Consider the following 21,853-nt stretch of genomic DNA (forward strand, 5'->3'; position numbering starts at 1 on the left):
AACCGGCTTCCTGTGTCTGAGATGTGAAGGATAGTTCTAGCAGTTCCAGTAGCTTATTTGTTAACAAATTTTAGGTGTTGCTATTATAGCATTACCATTGTGTGACTGCGTTTCACAATCTATCGTTGTAACTGTGGTTGGGGTACAGTGTGCACTGTAAATTTGGTTTAATTGACAGATCAAAGATACTATTAAAGGATTAGTAGTCTTAAATGTGGGGTTATGAATGCAAGATGTTTGTTTATAACTGATTAAGTACTTAATAATAGTTAAACATAGCAAATGGGAGACTGTTTCATACAGCAATAACTATAATAGTTTGAATTTCATTTTATTTCATCTTTGCATGCTTCCTGAAGTTGCCAATAATGGATACTGGGTGAATAGGCATAAGGGCTATAAGGAGATAGTGGAGTGCTAGGGAGCATTTGTCAGCCTGGGGAGGTGAGGATATTGCAACAACTAAGACAATTTCACAGAGCCCCCATGTGTGATTTTTAAACAGCTCATCTCAGAACCTGGCAGCCTCTGGCCTTCTCTAATCAGGGTTGAGGGTTTGTGCACATGGGTACCTCCTGGAACCACTACCTCTGCCCAACTCCACCAAAATAAATCCTGCAATTTGTAAATGCTTTTTCTCTAATGCAAGTGTAGCAAATTGGGAGATTTCCCAGTTCTAACACCAGCCTCTGGAGTGAAAATCAGGCTTGCTTCAAGATTATTTCATGCACTGTAAAGCACTTTGGGAATTCTTGGTGTCATGAAAGGCACTATTTAGATATATAGAACGGAGGGTACAGATGTTCACGCCCTAAAAAGTCTCCAAACCTCTCCATGACCTCAGCCCCTATCTTGCCACAAAGTGGTTTGGACAACTGATCTTCAGAATTTGTTTACCACATCGATATTCTTTTCTCACCATGGATAATGTCTTAAACTGTTTGTTTTTTGTCTGTGTTAATTATGATTGAGTGTACGTACTTGTTTTGAAGAGGTTTAGTTTAAGTTACATAAATTAGAAATCCTTTTCACAATTATTTAAGAATCCAGCTGTGAACTGCTTTTGTTATGGGTAGTAAGTAGTCAGACAAATTGGTCATTTTAGGTGTCTCATTGGGATACTGAATATTTATATATTTTGTGACAACTGCGTAACACCGGGACATGATTATCAACGCACTATTCCCTTGTCAGCCATCATGTTGGCATGACCACAAGGATTTGATAAACTTTGATGTAGCTCTGCCAGGGATGCCCACACTCTGCTCTTCTGCTTATTTATGCCTGCCACAGCATTACAAGTTGCCCACCTCAGTAAAGATAGTTATTCTGCCATTAAATCTACCCTGCCCCTTCACCACCTCACTTTTTGCCCACACCTGGCTGCCAATTCCCCCTTTACAAGCAATTAGATCTGGACTGAGGGAAACTGCAATCAGTGACTATTTCCACCAACAGCAGGAGGAGTCAAAAGAAATGGTTCCAACATCGGGACTCCAAATTAAATCCTGCTCCAAGTCTACCTACTAAAGTATAAATGATTTCACAATAAATTTCAAACAGCTGAGGATTTTCTAGATACCTTACACAAAATTCTCTGACAACACACACACAAAATTCTTCTCCCTGCTAAGAACAGTATGTTATCCCATTTCTGGAATTCTGAACATTGCTAAACATATTGTATATTTTTCTTAAAAAGCTTTGGCATTCAAGGAAAATAGCTATGAAATGCTTTAGATCCCATGGGCACTAGATAAATGTAATTTTCTTTCAAAATAGTGCTTGCACTTAAGTGGCTGAAAGCATGGAAGACAGTGGACTTTAAATTTCTGATAAAGATAACATAAGTCATGATTTAATATTTATAGACACTGCAGTACATCAAATTCACTTAAAATTGCACGTTACAACTGAGTAACATTTTCGTAGAGTTGCTTGGGATATCATAAAGATAATCATTTACTTTACTATAACACCACTGAGAAATTAAGTTTAATAATTTATTAATCTGGGATACGTAAGGAAAAAAATGTCAAAAAAATGCAAAAAAAGTACAACTTTTTACTTATGAGATTCGTGACGTAATAAAACTCTGATTTACAAACCATGTGCACCTCACCGCGCAAAATACAACTACAATGCACCACTTGGTGCCATTATTAACACAAATTAGTGAGATGAATTTATGTGGAATGTTGAGCATGATTTAACACCAGGTTTTGTACAGGTATTAAAATTCAAATACAGTATGAACCACATTATTAACATGGCAAACACTAAATTTTCCAAATAATTCTCTTTGCATATAATATTTCACTAGATTTCCTTTTACTGTACAAGACACACATAAATTCCTCTGGTTCTGATATCATGCTAAGACAGACCCACCAACGCATCCTGTCTGGATACACTGCATCTTCTTCATCAGCAACCTAGACCATATTATTTGTGTTTTCACTTAAAACAAGTATCACCTACAACTTACTAAAATACACTTATATTTCAGTGTTTTAAAAAATAAAATCCCTGTCACCTCCTAAGGTCACAATCAGTAGTAAAACCAGAAAGTGTCTACATTTATTCCCCAAGTAGTGAAAATATTTTAGCACTGCTCATTTCAGGTAGATGAAAGCTTGCGAGTAGCAAAAGTAACATGATTTGCTATTGGACATTAAAAGTGCAACAATAAGTGGCAATGTTTTACTTCAAAGCACCATCCACTGTTCTAGGAATGACCAATATTACGAGGCTTCCAAACAACGTCCAGTTATAGTACTATCAATATTATTATTCCTTTTTGTGGCTTTATGAATGTAGCCAATTGACTGGAATCCAGAAAGGGTTTTTCTCCAGATCATCTAAGGTACGTTTCAGCTCTTTGTAAGCAACTGAAAGGTCATCATTCACAATGATTTTGTCAAAGAGATGAGAGCACTGGGCTTCAATTAGTTCTGCAGATTTGATCATTTCTTGAAGATCTTCTTCCTGCAAAGAAATGCAGAATTTGAATATTTATTATTCACTAAAGATCCATAAAAATTGGTGGTTTCTGATCTCGAGTGAAAACCAAACATTTTCCTTTCCTTCATTCTTGCCCTCTCCAGCCCTTTTTCTGACTCTGAAATCTTGCTGAACATTTGGACTGCAAAAACAAAGAGCACAAGTGGAGGGCATTTGGCTTATGTGCTGTGCTGTATGACTGTTTAACACTGCAACCTTATTCTTTACAGTAATACTGCAAAATTCTTCATCTTCAGAAACCTGTCCAAATTCCCTATTTATTCACAGAACCAGTACCATCACTTTTGAAGGGAAAGGATTTCATATCTGCCATCCCAGCTAAAATTGTCCCATTGGTCACAGGAATTTAAATAAAAATCAACACCTAGCATTTTGAAAATCTCCATTCCATCACATTTAACATTTTCTGTTCCAGATGAAAAAGTCCTAACATTTCCTATCTCTCCTCACAACTGAAGTCACTCACCTCTGGTAAGATCCTGTTAAATTTTCTCTGTATTCGTCTATTTCCTTTGTTACAGAAGGGTCCAAATGGTTTTCAAGGGAAAAATTGAACATCTGACAAAGACGCTTAAGCTGTACTAAATTTTTACATGCAATAACATGAATCGAGCTACAAGAATTACAGAGTTATGTTAGAGCAAAGGCATTTTTAAAATTTTTTTAATGTGACGTGGACTTTGCAGTGCCACCACGTATGGCTCAACCCCAAATTCCAAGGCAGCATGTCAGAGTCAACCAGACTGATGAGGTCTGGAGTCACATGTAGGACAGACTCAGTAAGGACACAAAGTTTCCTTCACTAAAGGACAGCAGTGAACCAGGTGGGATTTTATGACATTTAACTTGAAGAAGTTCTGAGGAACAAAAGGATCTTGGGGTGCTTGTTCCCGGATCTGGGAAGGTGGCAGGTCAGGTTAATTGGGTAGTTAAGATGGCACATGAGTCACTTGCCTTTCTTAGCTGTGGCATGGAGTATGACAGCAAGGAGGGTATGTTGGAGCTGTACAAAACTTTGGTTAGGCCACAGCCAGAGTATTATGTACAGTTGTGGTCACGATACCATAGGAAGCACTGGATGGGTTTTCGAGGAGATCCACCAGGATGTTGCCTGCGATGGAGCATTTCAGCGGTTGAGAGAGGCTGGATGCACTCAGGTTGTTTTCGTTACAAGCAGAGAGGCTGAAAAGAGACTTGATTGAGATGTATATGTAATGTGGGGCATGGACAGGGTGGATAAAGAACAGCTGTTCCCCTTAGCTGTAGAACCAATAGCATGGGGGCATAATTTTAAGGTGAACTGCAGGAGGTTGAGAGGGGTAGAGACACAAAACCTCCACCTTTAAAAGACACGTGGTTGAGCTCTTGAAATTTCAGAATTCCAGAAACAGATCAAATTCAAATTTCACCACCCTTCATGATGGGATTCGAACAATGTCCCAAAACAATATTAGCCAGTGATTTTTGCCACTACCTCACCAACTCCTCCAATTGGAGGGGAACAAATGTAACGAAGAAACATTAAACATCAAGACCAAAATATTTGCAAAGTTAGAAAAGGTCCATAAATTATGGGTTTGCCATAAATGTTGACAGAAGCCCAAATCCAGAAGTATTGCTCCCGTACTGAGCCCTTGCTGTTTTCACCTCAACGGTAGGAAGTGGGTTTAGGCAAACAGGATCAGGTAAACCAAGTGATTCATTATGGCAACTGTACATCAATTTTCATTAATGGGAAATCCCAATCATGACTTCTGCACTTCAAATCTATCAGGAGAGTGTCTAAACTTACTGGAGTTCTTTGGAGAGGAGCATAGTTGGGGTATGATCTATTCTTTAGCATTATTACAAGTGGACATGAATATGTGTAAGTAGTAAATAAAGTAATTGAAACTGACGAAGGAGCTGGTAAGACGTCAGGGCTTTTAAATCACTTGCTCCTTAAATATTTGGAAATAAAAACTGCCACGTCAGAAAGATCAATGTTTGCTATTTCTGTTGACACAGAACTGAAGAATAGGTTAGTGTTGCATAACTGATTTCCACCAGAAGATTTTGAAGGGTATAAATGGTCTTGTCAGAGATGCTCAATTTTTTTGAGAAAAATAAAAATTAGAAAGTTTTGGATCTATTTAAAAATTGTACATTCACTCAGCAAATTCAATCAACTCTGGTCTTTTGACATTGCTTCATATTGAAGCTGCTAGATGCCCATTTTCTACGTGCAAAACCACAGCTAATTCAGCAGCAACAAGATACCAACTACATGAAGAATTCATGATCACTATCTATGTTAGCCTGCTGCCTGGTGGTGGAATGTGTGGTAACTTGGATATGAATGGAAAAAGGTAAAAATACTGTTCGACATTAAATTGTCAGGCCTGTCTCAGTACAAGCCCCGTATTTTCCATGTTGAAAACATGATGGCACTTATTCTATTTCTTGTTTGCAGCAAGGCAATAAAATCTTTTACTTTCTAAGCTAGGGTCCCAGATCCCAGTGGACAGATTTACGTCATCATCACCCACAACTCCAGGTGTTAACATCAAAAGTGCATATTTGCTCTCTGCTTGCATAACTGGTCAAGCCTACTGCTAGCCAGAAATGTGTTACAACACTGAAAGGTTTATAAAAGATGGATAAAATCCAAAAATTCTGGAATGATTATTTCTGCTGATTTCCTGTGTCTCTAGAAAGCTGTTACTATAAACCTTGTCTGTACGTGGGTGTTGTACATGTATTTTAAACATTGGTTACTGATAATTTATTTTTTTAAGCAGTCAGTAATGTTTTTTAATAAAAGAACAAATTAATATTTCAATACCTATGCCAAATGATACCATGGAATGGTATTTTTGACCTGCTTTTTCTGGGATAAGTAGCATTTTCTTAATGGGGTAGCATCACTTCCTTAATTATACTCCTACAAATATTCTATTTTCCAAAGACAGCCATTATGTAATGGATGAAATTAAGTTGTGGCATATAAAATTTCACTTAAGTGGCAATTAATGCTGAAATCTTAAAGCAGGTAATCAATTATTTTCCATGTGTATCCAATCTTCTTTCACTGGCATGCTAATTGTTGTAGCTCTATGAGCGCTATTAAGATTCAATTTTCATAAAGCTAGTAAAGTCAATGAACTATTTAAATCAGGGGGCAAATCAAGCAAAGTACGATTGTTAAACACATGCCTATCATCCCAGATGTCCTCATATTTCAAGGACTGCAACTTCGCCCCGCTACCGTGGTTGACAACACCCTTCTATTTCCTGCACCTCAGCCCTCACACCCTCTCCCCGCAATAAAAACAAAGACAGAACTCTCCTTGTTCTCACGAATCACTCTATTAACCTCCGGATTGAACGCATCATCCTCTGCCACTTCCACCACATGCAATTTGACCCGACTACCATTTTCCCCTCCCCACCCTTACCTGCCTTCCGGAGGGACCGCTCTCTCCGCGACTCCCTTGTCTGCTCCACACTCCCCACTAGCTCCACCACACCTTGCACCTTCCCTGCTACTGCAGGAAGTGCTACACCTGCCCCCACAACTTCCCCCCTCACATCCATCCCAGGCCCCAAAAAAACCTTCGACATCAAACTGATGTTCACCTGCACATCTGCTAATGTGATCTATTGTATCTCCTTATCCCAATGTGGCCTCCGCTACTTCAGTGAGACCACGTGGAGGCTCGGAGACCACCTTGTAGAGCATCTACGCTAGGTTTGCGACAAATGACAACACCTCCCAGTCATAAACCACTTCAACTCCCCCTCCCACTCCCAGGACGACATGTCCATCCTGGGCCTTGTCCAATGTCACAATGATGCCACCAGAAGCTGGAGGAACAGCACCTCATATTCCACCTTGGAAACCTTCAACCCAATGGTCTCAATGTGGACTTTACTAGCTTCAAAATCTCTCCACCTCCCTGACCTCATCCAAAGACCAGCACCCCCTCTCATCTCCACCTCACTGACCTGTCGGTCTTCTCTCCCACCTATCTGCTCCTCCCACCTCACTGACCAATCCCCATCCCTACCTACCTACACACACCTTTACTAGCTTCATTCCCACCTCCTTGACTTGTCTGTCTTCTCTCCCACCCTAGCCACTCCACCATCTACCTGCTATCACCGCTCCATCCTTTCCCTCCCCAATTTCTGAAGAAGGGTCCTGACCCGAAATGTCAGTTTTCCTGCTCCTCTGATGGTGCCTGGCCTGCTGTGTTCCTCCAGCTCCACACTGTGTTATCTCAGACTCCAGCATCTGCAGTTCTTACTATTCTGTCATTTATTGTCCACATATGTGCAATTCTCAGCTGTTGGTATAGAGAGAGATCAGAAAGCGCATGGAATTGGAGGGAGCTGCATGACACAGAGACAAAACAGAGTAGGAATCTGGTGACACATTCATGGTTTTCATTAAATAACTAACAGGCTAAATTTAGTCTTCAAATCACAAGCAAAAATCAGATATTAACACTACAGGTTGAGTTATTCAGTTGGCGCCAGTGGCATTATATTAGCTCCTAAATTTAAAACAAAAGAGTGTACACTAATAAGGCCATGAGAAATAGGAACAGGGCAGGTCGATCGACCTTCGAGCCTACTCAGCCATTCAACAGCATAATGGCTGATCCAATATGTCTCCCATCCATTTTCCTGCCCTTTCGCCGTAACTCTGGATTTCCCCACTGATCAATAATCTATCTCAGCCTTAAATATACACAAAGACCAGAGCAATTTAGGGGTGGCACGGTGGCTCAGTGGTTAGCACTGCTGCCTCACAGCACCAGGGACCCAGGTTCGATTCCACCCTCTGGTGACTGTGTGGAGTTTGCATGTTCTCCCCAAGTCTGCCTGGGTTTCTTCCGGGTGCTCCGGTTTCCTCCCATGGTCCAAAGATGTGCAGACTAGGTGGATTGGTCATGCTAAATTGCCCGAAGTGTTTAGGGATGTATAGATTATGTACGGGGATGGGTTTTGGCAGGATGCTCCAAAGGTCGGTTCGGACATGTTGGGCCGAAGGGTCTGTTTCCACACTGTAGGAATTCTATCAGTCGGTCAGCTGCTACATCAATGACCTTCCCTCCATCCACCGATGACTGCACAATGTTCAGTACAATTCGTGACTCCTCAGATAATGATGTAGCCCAAGTTCAAATGCAAAAAGATCTGGACAATATCCAGGCTTGGGCTGACAAGTGGCAAGTGATATTCATGCCATACAAATGCCAGGCTATGCCCATCACAAATAAGAGACAATTTAACTGCTGCCGCTTGACATTCAATGATGTTACCATCATTGAATCCTCCACGATCATCACTCTGGGGGTTATCATTGACCAGAAACTCAACTGGACTCACTACATAAATACAGTGTCTACAAAAGCAGGAGGGAGACTAGGAAAACTGTGGCAAGGAACTCATCTCCTAACTCCCCAAAGCCTGTCCATCATCTACAAGGCACAAATCAGGAGTGTGATGGAATACTCCCTACTTACCTGGATGGGTGCAGCTCCAATAACACTCGAGCAGCTTGACACCATCAAGGACAAAGCAGCCAACTTGATTGGCACTACATCCACAAGCATTCACCCTCTCCACCACTGATGCTCAGTAAAAGCAGTGTATACTATTTACAAGATGACTGCAGAAATTCACCAAAGATTCTCAGACAGTACTTTCCACACCCATGGCAACTTCCATCTGAAAGAATCCAAGGCAGCAGATACATGGGAACACCACCACCTGTAAGTTCCCCTCCAAGCCATTCACCATACTGACTTGGAAGTATATCATATTCCTTCACTGTCACTGGGTCAAAATCATGGAATTCCCTCTCTATTGGCATTCTGGGTCAAACTACAGCACGTGGACTGCAGCGGTTCAAGAAGCAACTCACCACCGTCGTCTTGGGCAACTAGGGATGGATAATAAATGCTGGCTAGCCAGCGACATCCACATCCCATAAATGAATAAAAATGATAATATACTAGGCCATGTGGATATAAAAAAGGAGGTGGTGCTGAGTGTTTTGAAAAGCATTAAGATAGACAAGTTCCCAGGACCTGATGGGTTCTATCCTTGAATTCTGAGGGAGGTGAGTGAGGAAATTGCTGGGGCCTTGTATAAAATCTTTGTATCTTCTTTAGTCATAGTGAGGTCCCTGAGGATTGAAGAATAACCAACGTTGTTCCTTTGTTTAAGAAGGGCAACACGGATAAGCCGGGAAATTACAGGCCAGTGAGCCCCATGTCAGTAGCAAAGAAATTATTGGAGAAAATTCTTCGGGACAGAATTTATTCACTTTTGGAAAAGTATGGATTTGGGGACATGCAGCATGGCTTTGTGTGGGAAATGTCGCATCTCACAAACTTGAATGAGCCTTTTTGAGGAAGTGACAAAGACGATTGATGAAGACAGGGTGCTGAATGTTGTCTACATGGATTTTAGCAAGGCCTTTGTCAAGGTCCCCCATGGCTGTCTGATACAGAAGGTGAAGCCACATGGGATTGGTAGTGAGCTGGAAGATGGGTATAGAACTGGCTTGGTCATAGAAGTCACAGAATAGCAGTGAAAAGGTGGTTTTCTGACTGAAGATCTGTAACTAGTGGTGTTCAACAGGGATCAGAGCTGAGACCTGTTGTTTGTAATACATATAAATGATTTGGAGGAGGATGTAGATGGCCTTGTTAATAAGTTTGTAGATGATAAAAAGATTGGGGGAGCTGCAGATAGCAACAAGGATTGTTGGAAAAGCACAGCAGGTCTGGCAGCATCTGTGAAGAAAAAAATCAGCGTTAATAGTTCAGGTCCGGTGACCCTTCCTCAGAACTCAAAGATCTAGGCATACTGGCCCGCAGTTCCCTGAAGATAGTAACAGGTGGATAAAGTGGTCAAGAAGGCTTATACAGCATGCTTGCCTTCATTGGTTGGGCATAGATTATAAAAATTGGTAAGCCACGTTGTAACTGTATAGAAGGTAGCAGGAACAGCAGATGCTGGAGTCAGAGTCAATACAATGTGGAGCTGGAGGAACACAGCAGGTCAGGCAGCATCAGAAGAGCAGGAAAGTCAGTGTTTCAGGTCAGGACTCTTCAAGGGGGCTCATCAGTGCCCTCCAGTTCCACACTGTATTGACAGCTGTACAGAACGTTAGTTAGGCCACACTCGAACATTGTGTATGGTTCTGGTCAACACACTACCAGAAAGATGTGGACGCTTCGGAGAGGGTGCAGAAAAGGTTTACTAGGATGTTGTCTGGTCTGGAAGATATTAGCTATATGGAGAGATTGGGCAAACTTGGGAACATTAGAGGCTGAGGACAGCCTGATAGAAGTTTACAAAATTATTAGAGTGAATTATGAGCGGACAAAGGTTTAAGGTAAAAGGGAGAAAGTTGAAAGGAGATGCGAGACAAGTTACTTATACAGAGAGTGGTTAGTGTCAGGAATGCACTGCCAGAGGAGGTGGTAGAAGAAGATACAACAGTAACATTTAAGAGGTATCTTGATAGATACATGAATAGGCCAAAAAGAGGGGGATACGGACCATGTGCAGGTACAATGTTTTTAGTTTAGAAGAGGCGTTGTGTGTCACTGCAGGCTAAGTAGGCTGAAGGGCCTGTTCCTGTGCTGTACTGTTCTTTGTTCTGGGTAGTGACGGGTATTTCTGCACTGGTGAGCAGGGCACCATAGACGTCTAATTGATACATAATGAGACAAAATATGAAACATCTCACTCCAGTTCATAGACAGAAAACATCCATGAAACTCCCTAAATTGTCACTTCAGCAAAACTGAACTCAATATGTTGTGACAATAAGACCATAAGACATAGGAGTGGAAGTAAGGCCAATCAGCCCATAGAGTCCACTCCACCATATAATGGAGTTAAACAAACAGCTGCAAAACAACATCAGGTTAAGAACAATTACATTACGAGAGAAAGAGAAAAAGAAGAATGGAAAATCTAGAAAAAGATAAATTCTAAAAGTCTCCAGGAAGAATTTATTATATGCTGGATTGGGACTCAACAGATTAAATGCTTGCTTTCTGAGCTAAAGGGGTTGATTAGCATTGCCTAAATGATCACATAGCTAAAAGGGTTCTTAAACTCTAAACCATTAACCCCGTCTTTCTGTGGCAGGTTTAAATGGCTAATTAGTGTGGAAATCCAGCAAGTTCTGAGAGGTTGAGGTTGAGCTGTGTGTTGCAAAGCAAACATTGGAGAAGTTTAAACTGATCAGTAATTAATGGATTATTTTTAAAAAAATATTTATGGTATGTAGGCATTAAGGCAAAACCAGCATTTATTGCCCACTCCAAATTGCTCCTGAAGTGATGTCATGTCTATTATTCCCCTGACCTTGCTGGGTGACTTGCACATTAAAAATGGAGTGCATTGTGAATCTAATGCTTTTTCCCAGAAAGATTTGGCCTTATATCTGTTGCTTTTTTTCATCTTAAAAAGACAGAATGCTACTCTGTTTGTTTCAACTAGTTTCATGTTCCACCAGTGAGAATTTACATTCTTCTATTGTCCAAGAACCCCTGGAGCATAAGAAAATTGATATTTGAGTGGCTAAGGTACACTTTTACTTCTGGAAACGATGTCCTAGTACAAATCAACAGCCATTCTTCAATGAGACGTCTGCTTAAGAGTCTAATGGAAACCATCCCTCTGTGGACATGAATCTGGCTACAAGCTTGCTACTAGTCTAACCGCACACACCATTAAGACAACTTCAAAAGCTTCAAATCTTTCACTTGTGTATGATCTTCACGTTGAGAGCACAGATACATTGTAAAGATAGTTTATTGGGAGATGTACACATCCTAAGTCACCCAAGAATGAACAGCAGAATCAATTCCATCACCCAATATTTACCCAAAACAAACACAAATATGAATGAAAACTTTATACTCATCTGAAACAGTTTTGATTATAAAAGGTTTCCCTGTCTATATAAACTGCAAAACATACCGTGAACGGTTTGGCAGAACCTTTGTCATCTTTGCTTGAAATGATTTTTGCATTCTTTCTGGTTTCTCTGAGGCGTTCAAGTGATGGTGGCTTGATGAATATCACATATGGTTTAAATTCCAATGTCCTCAGATGTTTTATTGTCTGAAACATTGAAGTAGTGTAATGTTGTTTTACTTCTCAGCATATCAGGTTGCAAACTCATATTGAAAAGTTAAATTGACCTCTAACATGCTACAAACAAATACATAGTACATCTAATCTGACTTAGTCGTGTCTCACTGACTTACAGAGAAGCATAGAAATGTTTTTATTTATTTGTAGAACTGTTGCAGAAATGTTTTTAATTGGTTGTTCTGACAATTTGGGTGATGTTGACAAGGCTATGTTTATTACATATTCTTTGTTCCCAGAAGTAGTGGTCAAGTCTGCTCCAGAGGATATTTACTAGAGTCAATGACATGTAATATAGAGACATAGATACACAGCACGGAAATAGACCCTTTGGTCCCACTCATCCATGCCGAACATAGATAATGACGAGAATCAAATCATCAAAGAGAGTGAGATTCCTGAGCCAACTGGGTTTTTACGACAATCTGTCATTTGCAGTCATTTTCTGTGTCCAAGCTCAGAAATTACTTTTCTCTGCTTCGTCTTTGTCCACAGAAATGTAAAGAGATTTTTCTTAAGCCATAATTTATTAACAATGTAAGTCCCAAGACAAAGTGCATAATCTTTTTGTTGTGCTGTCATCAGTAGCTTTCAGCTGCAAGTGAAAGAATGCTTCATCCTCAGCACACAGTAGACCGTTTCAGTGTTAGTTATTTGCTATTATAGACCAATGTTTAAGAAAGTTATTTAAGAACATAAACATGATGGCTGACAAGATTAGGCCAGAGCATGCTCAGATTAAGTATTGTTGAGGAAATTGAATCCTACATTGTTGAGTGCTTAACACCTGTCAACCACCCTCAGAAACTTTTCTGAAGTAGCTGCTCATTTTGGAGGCATGCCCTAATTCCTACATCTGGTGTCAACGAAAGAGAATACAGTGAGAGACTTCACACATACATTTATCAGCTTCTTTCATAAGTGGCTAAACAACATTCCAGAAGCAAGGCCTGGGATGCATCTGGTTTAGTCTGTGACAATGGTAGTGCTCATCTATTCAACCTACTCAGTCTAAACAACACTCCAGAAAGTTTCAGATCCAAGCCACTGCCAGATGGTGTGTCATGGTGTTCCTGTCTCTTTACATTCCTTCAATTTTGTAGATATAGGTGGTAAACTGCTGTCTATAGTGCAATAATAAATGATTTGATTAAGTGTCCAATAATGGCCTTAGTTTTTCAGTAGAATTATTAACCGTGATGGTTGAGTGCAGAAAATATCAGTGTTCAGACAAGTCTCCACTAGCACTGACTGCAAACTGTGTGCTCATGCATAAATGCACTGCAGTCCATGTAAATTGCAAACAATTGGAGAGCTCTGCACTAGTAAGAATATAACCTCTAGTGTACTATCTCCATTAAGAACAGCTAAGAAAGTTCGACTTCATAAATGAAATGCAACTAGATTTCTAACTGGTGCACTAAGCTATATATCCTACTGAAAAACCACTCTAGAAACCTTGCCTTATATTTTTGTAATTCTAATCTTCCTTTCCATTCTAAGGAGGAAAGTTTTTTTTTGAAAAGAAAATTTATATTGCAGCTTCTAATGTATATATACCAGTCCTTCTATAACATTTGCAGAAATTGATACAAAGTGGTCAAAAAGTTCATTTTATTTCTAGAATTGTTGCTTGAGTGCTTTCTTCAATCTGATTGGCTTCCTATTCTGCATGATTACATCACTGTTGTTGTACACTTGGGGATCCCTTTGATTTGGTGCCAGATTCAAATTCAAGTAAGGAAAGGGGAAATCCATGCCACAGAGATCGTTGATCATTGCAGACACATTTCTTTGAGGTGATAGCTAAGTCCTATCACTTAGCCATTGTCTGCAATTACTAAGGTTATGGGTGGTGGTTGAGTGTGCTGCAGTTATGAATAATCTTAACTTCCTTCATCCTTGAACAGCTAAGATTAGATTCTTATTTCTATTTTTTTTGAATCTGTTATTTCCATTACATTCATTTTGAGGGACTACAGGACGATATTGTTTTTGTGGTATGACTTCTGTGAAAGTTTCCACCCTTACGCACGCCAGTTTCTGTAGCCAGACTATATTTGACAAGGGATGTCTGGGTTCTGCTGGATTAGGGACGCCGACAAATTTTACTGCTCTCTGAAGTGGTTTTCACTGATCAGCATAAATGAAACACAGAACACAAGTTTTTGAGTACTGCAGTTAAAATACCTTCCAGGATTACCAATTAACTCATTTGAACAGCAAATTGTCCATCTCTGCACACCCACCCATGACTGAATTTTTAGCCGGTATTGAAAGTGGGCACACAGGCAAGCAGGCTTGAAAAGTTAGAGCATTAGCTAGCAGGCCAGTTCTCTGTCTGTATGCTGCCAACAGATGCCTGCAAGTGTTTTTTTGAGAAAGCAGGATGGGCTACCTGCCTGCAAGTGTCAAGATCTCTTTTCATTCTTTTATAGGATGTAGGCACTGCTGACAAAGCCAGCATTTGGTGCTCATTCCTAGTTGTCTCAGGGAGATGGTGGTGAACTCCCTTCTTTAACTGCGGCAGTCCATGTTGCCTAGGCACATCCACAGTGCCATTACAAAGTGAGTTACAAGAATTTGACCCAGTGACAGTGAAAAAATGGCTATTTTGTTCCAAGTCAGGATGGTATGTGACTTGGAGGGGAACTTGCAGATGGTGGTGTTCCCATGCATCTGCTGGCCTTGTCCTCTGAGATGATACTAACGGTTGCAGGTTTGTCAAAGCTGCCTTGATGAGTTGCTGCAATGCACAGTACACACTGCTGCCACTCTACATCAATGGTGGAGGGAGTGAACGTTGAAGGAAGTGGATGGGGTACCAATCAAGCAGGCCGCTTTGTGCAAGAATTGACAGCAATTTGCTCAAGATGAAAATGAGGATGAAAATGAAGGTGAGGACAGGGATCAGGTCAATGAATAGGAGGTACACACAAGAGAGCCCAACAGAACAATGTACCAAGCCCAAGGAGCCAGAGATAACTTCACTGAAATCAGAAACAAAGCAGAAATTGCTGGAAACGTTCAGCAGGTCTGGCAACAACAGTGAAGAGAAATCATAGTTAATGTTGCAGGTTCAGGTACCCTTCCTCAGAACTGATGGTAGCGAGAAAAATGTCAGTTTAAATGCAGAAAATAGGGTGGGGTGAGGGGTCAGAAGTTAATGATAGGTGGGGGTAGAGTCCAAAAGGGAGAGAACAACAGTTGGACAGACAAAGGAGTGGTTAATGATCTGGCGAGGAGGGTGAACAGCTGTTCATGGAGGCTGTTAGTGGCTAACAATAAGTAGTGTCTAATGGCAGAGTATGTGATTACAAGGCCTGGTGTATGGGGTAGGGAGCTAAGACATGGGACAGTTCAAGCCCTAAAATTATTGGACTCGATATTGAGTCTTGAGAGCTGCAGAGTGCCCAAGTGGAAAATGAGGTAACAAGGTAGAGCTGGATGAACACAACAGGCCAAGCAGAATCATAGGAGCAGGAAAGATAACGTTTCGGGCCTAAACCCTTCTTCAGAAATGGGGGCAAGGAAGGGGGTTCTGAAATAAATAGGGAGGGTGGGGGGGAGGCAGATAGAAGATGGATAGTGCAGAAGATAGGTAGAAAGGAGACAGACTCGTCAAAGAGGCAGGGATGGAGCCAGTAATGGTAAGTTTAGGTGGGGAGGTAGGGAGGAGATAGGTCATTCCAAGGAGGACGGACAGGTCAAGGGAGTGGGATGAGGTTAGTATGTAGGAGATGGAGGTGGGGCTTGAGATGGGAGGAGGGGATAGGTGGGAGGAAGGACAGATTAGAGAGGCAGGGATGAGCTGGGCTGGTTTTAGGATGCGGTAAGGGGAGGAAGGATTTTGAAGCTTGTGAAGTCCACATTGATACCATTGGGCTGCAGGGTTCCAAAGCGGAATATAAGTTGCTGTTCTTGCAACCTTCGGGTAGCATCATTCTGGCACTGCAGGAGGCTTCACCAACACCTTCCACGCCAACCGTAGGTTCACCTGGACCATCTCTAATACCTCTCTGTCCTTCCTGGACCTCTCAGTCTCTATGTCCGGCAACCACCTAGAAACCGATGCCCATTTCAAGCCCACCGAATCCCACAGCTACCCAGAATACACCTCTTCCCACCCACCTTCCTGCAAAAATGCCATCCCCTATTCCCAGTTCCTTCACTTCTGCTGTATCTGCTCCCAGGATGAGGCATTCCACTCCCGTACATCTCAGGTATCCTCGTTTTTCAAGAACTGCAACTTGCCCCGCTCAGTGGTCGAGAATGCCCTCAACCGTGTCTCCCGCATTTCCCGCAACTCCTCCCTCACACCCCCTTCCCGCAAAAACAACCAAAACAGAATCCCCCTCATCCCCACATACCACCCGAACAAACTCCAGATCCAACGCATCTTCCTCCGACACTTCTGCCATCTGCAATCCAACCAAACCACTGACATTTTTCCCTCCTCACCCTTATCTGCTTTCCGGAAGGACCACTCTCTCTGGGAGTCCCTTGTCCACTCCACACTCCCCTCCAGCCCCACCACACCCTGCACTTTTCCCTGCAACAGCAAGAAGTCCTACTCCTGCCCATACACGTCCCCCCTCACCCTCATCCCAGGCCACAAGAAGACTTTCCACATCAAGCAGATGTTCACCTGCACATCTGCTAATGTGGTATACTGTATCCGCTGTTCCCGTTGTGGCCTCCTCCAAATTGGGGAAACCAAGCAGAGGTTTGGGGATCGTTTTGCAGAACACCTCTGCTCGGTTCGCGATAAACAACTGCACCTCCCAGTCGTGAGCCACTTCAACTCCCCCTGCCATTCTGCAGACGACATGTCCATCCTGGGCCTCCTGCAGTGCTACAATGATGCTACCTGAAGGTAGCAGCAAAAGCACCTCATATTCTGCTTGGGAACCCAGCAGCCCAATGGTATCAATGTGGACTTCACAATCTTCAAAATCTCACCTCCACCACCACATCCCTAAACCAGCCCTGCTCGTCCTGCCTCCCTAACCGGTCCTTCCTCCCACCTATCCCCTCCTCCCACCACAAGCCCCACCCCTATCTCCTACCCACTAACCTCATCCCATTCCCCCCCGGCCCTCCCCTTGACCTGTCCGGCCTCTCTGGACTGACCTATCTCCTCTCTACCTCCCAACCTACACTCACCTTTACTGGCTCCATCCCCGTCTCTTTGACCGGTCTATCTCCTCTCCACCTTTATTCTCCTCTATCCATCTTCTATCTGCCTCCCCGCCTCTCTATTTATTTCAGAACACGCTTCCCCTCCCCCACTTCTGAAGGCGGCTCTAGGCCCGAAACGTCAGCTTTCCTGCTTCTATGATGCTGCTTGGTCTGCTGTGTTCATCCAGCTCTACACCTTGTTATCTCAGATTCTCCAGCATCTGCAGTTCCTACTATTTCTGGAAAATGAGGTGTTGGCCAGTGAACAGGGTGGTGAGTTAAAGTGGCAGACAACAGGAAACTCGGTCTTTTTTAGTGGGTGGAATGCAGATGATCTGTGAAGTGGGCACCCAGTCTATGCTTTGTCTCCCCTATGCAGAGGAGACCACATTGTGAGCAGTGAATGCAGTAGATTAGATTGCATGAAGTGCAGGTAAAGTGCTGCTTCACCTGGAAGGCATGTTTGGGCCCTTGGGTACTGAGGTGGAAGGAGGTAAGTGGGCAGGTGTTACAGTTTCAGCAGTTGCAGGGGAGGGTGCCATGGGGTTGTGGGGGGTTGTAGGGAGTGAAAGAATTGTGAACCAGGGTATTCTAGAGGGAATGGTCCCTGCAGAAGGTGGGCAAGGGAGTGGGGAGGGGTAATTGTGTCTGGTGGGAGCATCTTGCTAGAGGAGGAGGAAATAGTGGCTGATGATCTTCTGGATGTGAATGCTGGTGAGATGGAAGGCAAGCAAAAGGGGCATCCTATCGCTGTTGCAGGAGGGAAGAGAGGGGTTGAGGGTGGAAGTGTGGGAGATGGGTAGAGAAGTTGTTGAGGGTGAGGACGAGCTTGGCCAAGTGGAAGGTGGTGGTGGTGGGTAGGGACAGTTCAAGCCTTTGTTTCAGGAAGAAGCAGACAGCCCCAGGACCATCCTGGTGGGGAATGGATGTGGAAAGGGATTGCATGTCCATGGTAAACAGGAGGTGGTGGAACCTGCAGACTGGAAATTTTGAAGATAATGTAAAGCATCAGAGGAATCACAAATGTACATGGGCACGGACTGGACAAAGGGGAGAAAAGATTGAGTCAAGGCTGGAAAAGATGAATTCTGTGGGGCAGAAGCAGGCTGAAACAATGGGTCTGCCCGGAAAATTCTGTTTGTGGATTTTCAGAAGGAGTTAGAAGTGAAATGAGCGGGGCTAAGGGATAATCAGCATGGAGGCAGGCAGGGAGACATTATCAGATGAAATGAGGTCAGTGACCATGCTTGATACATTGATCTGAGTGCCATGGAGATGTCATGGTCCAGGGAAGACAGGAGTAGGTATCAAAGAGCTGGTGCTCAGTCTCTGCAGTGAAACCAGCTTGCATGACAAATGTATCAGTGATAATGGGAACTGCAGATGCTGGAGAATCCGAGATAACAAAGTGTGAATTTGGATGAACACAGCAGGCCACGCAGCATCTCAGGAGCACCTGAGATGCTGCTTGGCCTGCTGTGTTCATCCAGCTTCACACTTTGTTATTATGCACAACAAATGTGTTGAGTCTGGATTTCCTTCATCTGTTTTAACACTCTGTTGGGAATATGGCAAACAGCCCCTGCTGATTCCACTTTTAAATATCTGTGCATTACATGCTTTATTGAGCATTAAGAAGAAACCAGCAGTGAACTCAAAGGAGAAGCCATTTGGCAGTAAATCAACACCACACAGGGCTCAGGTTAGGTGGCTCTTAAGGCTTCAGTCAGCAAATCATATCCAAGTGTGGTACAGTGAATTTTTTAATGATAGCCAGCATGTTGAGTGGAATGTTAAGATATCTTCTTCTGTCTCTTTTATCATTAGGTAGCATTCAATATTTCAGAGTATGTGTAGACTGCTAAGCTGCTGCGAAATACTTGAGCATCCCGTAGCAACAGTATTGAACTTGTGAAAGGCAAGGCAGTGCGCTTTCTTCAAAAGCTGATACAAAGAATGAACCTTTCCCTCTGGAGATGTGAGGAATCATCAGTCAAGATCAGTGCAAGTGCAGAATGCTATATGCCAGGCTACATTAAGGTGTAATGGCTGGGCTGAAGTCATCAACATTACATTTCAAGGAACATTGACACCAAGGCTACCTGCAGTCAAGGAGACAATAGCTTGAGAGAGATGGGCTATACTTGCTCATTACGACTTCTTTCATCCCTTGGAATGTTGAAAGAGGTTGCTCATTTCTCACAAGGGTGTGACATAATCAGGTCTAAAAGTGACAAAGACACTAAGGCATGATATAGTTATAAAAGTGCAAGTTCATTTACAATGATATTTCACCTGTGCTATCTGCATTCCCAGAAATGTTTCTTTTCCTCGCCCTCTAAATGCAGTCTTAATGTCTGTAGCTGGGATAGATGGAGACTGCTCAGTAGTTGGCCCTGTTGTCTGGAACATTGGGTGGTCATCTCCAGGGGCATTTGGGCCTAGAGGGCCCAGGCCTACAGAAAATGTCCTGCTCTGATACAGCTTTCCTCTCCTTGGCTAGACTTGCAGGGGCTGGGCATTTCTGAGAGGAATACTATGGGAATCCTCCATAAGGATTCTTCTTTGAGTGCCTGCTAGGATCCCTGTCTCCCTAAGAAGTTAGGGCACCTGGAGTGAGGTTAGGTCCTCCTCCACCTCCCGCATGTGATTGATGCTAAGCACCTAATGCTGCTTGGCCTGCTGTGTTCATCCAGTCTCACATTTTATTACCTAAGGCTAGAGTACTGGTATGCAGATCCATACAGAGATACTGCGTGCGTGTGGCACTTGGATTTCCATGGCAGTCACCAACCTGTCCATGCAGTATGCAGCCACTCAAACACATTCAACCCAGGCACCGCAAGGTACTGATAATCCTGTCGAACTCCTTCATCCTTTGATCCAACTTATCAACGTCCTCTGACAAACTTTCCAGCTGTTCCTGTATCTTTCTGCGCATTTGAGAGTCATAGACATTTATGGCACAGAAACAACTCATCCATGCCTACTAGATATCTGAAATAAATCTACTCCCATTTTCCAGTATTTGGCCCATATCCCTCTAAACCGTTCCTATTCATATCCCATCCAATTGACTTTTAAATGTTCCAATTCTACCAGCTCCACAACTTCCTATGGCAACTTATTCCATACACAGATCACACCTCTGCATGGAAATGTGGTCCCTTAGATCCCTTTTAAATCTTTCTCCTCTCACCTTAAACCTATGCCCTCTGATTTTGGACTCCCCCATCCCAGGGAAAAAGATCTTGTTTATTTACCCTATCCATGCCCTTCATGATTTTATAAACCTCTACAAGGTCACCCTTCAGCTTCCAATGCTCCAGAGAATATAGCCCCAGCCTATTCAGCCTCTCCCTAGAGTTCAAACTCTCCAACCCTGGAAACATCAGTGGAAATCTTTTCTGAACCCAAAGTTATTCATTGACACAATGGGATCCTCTCTGTCTAGGGCTGACCACGTGCCTGGTCCTCAGCGCCAGAGAGCTGGGGCAATTCTTCAATTGACCAGCTCTGGAGACATGTCAGTGATGTGCCCACCAGATTGTGCTCCTCAGTCTAATCTAGAAAGAGAATCCACCGAAGTGAAAGTTGCTGTGGTGGGGGAAGATGCATGGGAAAGTCTTGTCAGTGCATCCCCTAAGGATTCATGGATTTCCCTCTCAGAGTTAGAGTTGTAGGTGGAGCGGGGGGTCTCTGGCATAGACCTTTTCTGAGCAGAGGTTTGCTGGGTGCCATTAGTACCTGCATAACAGAAAAGCAGGTCCAGTTGCGTAAAAGGGATAAGAGCTAATATCAATTATAATAAGTTGGCACTAATGCTAATGGGACAGCAGCACACCAAGCACAGCACATTGAAGAGATAACACAGTGTGGAGCTAGAGGAGCACAGCAGACCAAGCAGCATCATAGCACATTGAAGCTTAGTGGATTAGATGACCATCCTCATCAGTGGTGCTCTCCTCCAGCTAACCCAATATTTTGTCTTTGTGGAGAGGAAGGAACCTGATATCTACCATCCTTGGGTTTCTCACTCTGGTGCTGGGCCAATTTTCCTCAATGATACAAAAGGGTGATGCAAGTGAATGTAAGAGCAGCCAGTGGTGAGACAAGAGCAAGAGAGGTAGTGAAGTGTCCCATTCAGTGTGTCAGGTGAGCAGGAACAGTTAGTAGTCTGAGAGAATGAGATGGGCGAGAGATGTTGAGTAGACATGAGGTGTGCAGCAGTGAGAGTTGTAGTCCATGAACCTTAGTGGGATGTGGGTGTAGTGGCAGAATTAGAGTGAGTACGAAATGACAGAAAGAAGATAGTGGCACTTATCCTCGCAGAACGCAGAAGATCATACATCTTTTTCCTTCACTGCTATACGTTCCTTTTCACCCAGATCCCTGCATTGCACTGCGCCATCATCTTGGCCCAGGTTGGTTAAATCTGGTTGTGTCACCTCCTCTGCCGGTCCCCTCCATTACCCAG

General features: G+C 43.0%; 1 protein-coding gene across 18 annotated transcripts in view; it reads right to left on the reverse strand.

Moving 5' to 3' along the window:
• Positions 1 to 1,829: 1,829 nt before the first annotated feature.
• Positions 1,830 to 21,853, reverse strand: part of mpp7a (MAGUK p55 scaffold protein 7a) — a 400,728-nt gene continuing 380,704 nt past the window's right edge. For 17 of the 18 annotated variants that reach the window (XM_059639113.1, XM_059639088.1, XM_059639095.1 and 14 more), the window contains 2 exons: positions 12,022 to 12,165; positions 1,830 to 2,988 (listed from right to left, as the gene is read on the reverse strand). In XM_059639113.1, coding sequence (XP_059495096.1) covers positions 2,809 to 2,988; positions 12,022 to 12,165 — 324 coding nt within the window. In that variant the 3' untranslated portion in view covers positions 1,830 to 2,808. The remainder of the gene's footprint in view (positions 2,989 to 12,021; positions 12,166 to 21,853) is intronic. The other variant, XM_059639118.1, reaches the window with a different exon arrangement.

This window comes from Stegostoma tigrinum, chromosome 2, assembly GCF_030684315.1.
Source record: "Stegostoma tigrinum isolate sSteTig4 chromosome 2, sSteTig4.hap1, whole genome shotgun sequence".
Lineage (NCBI taxonomy): Eukaryota > Metazoa > Chordata > Chondrichthyes > Orectolobiformes > Stegostomatidae > Stegostoma > Stegostoma tigrinum.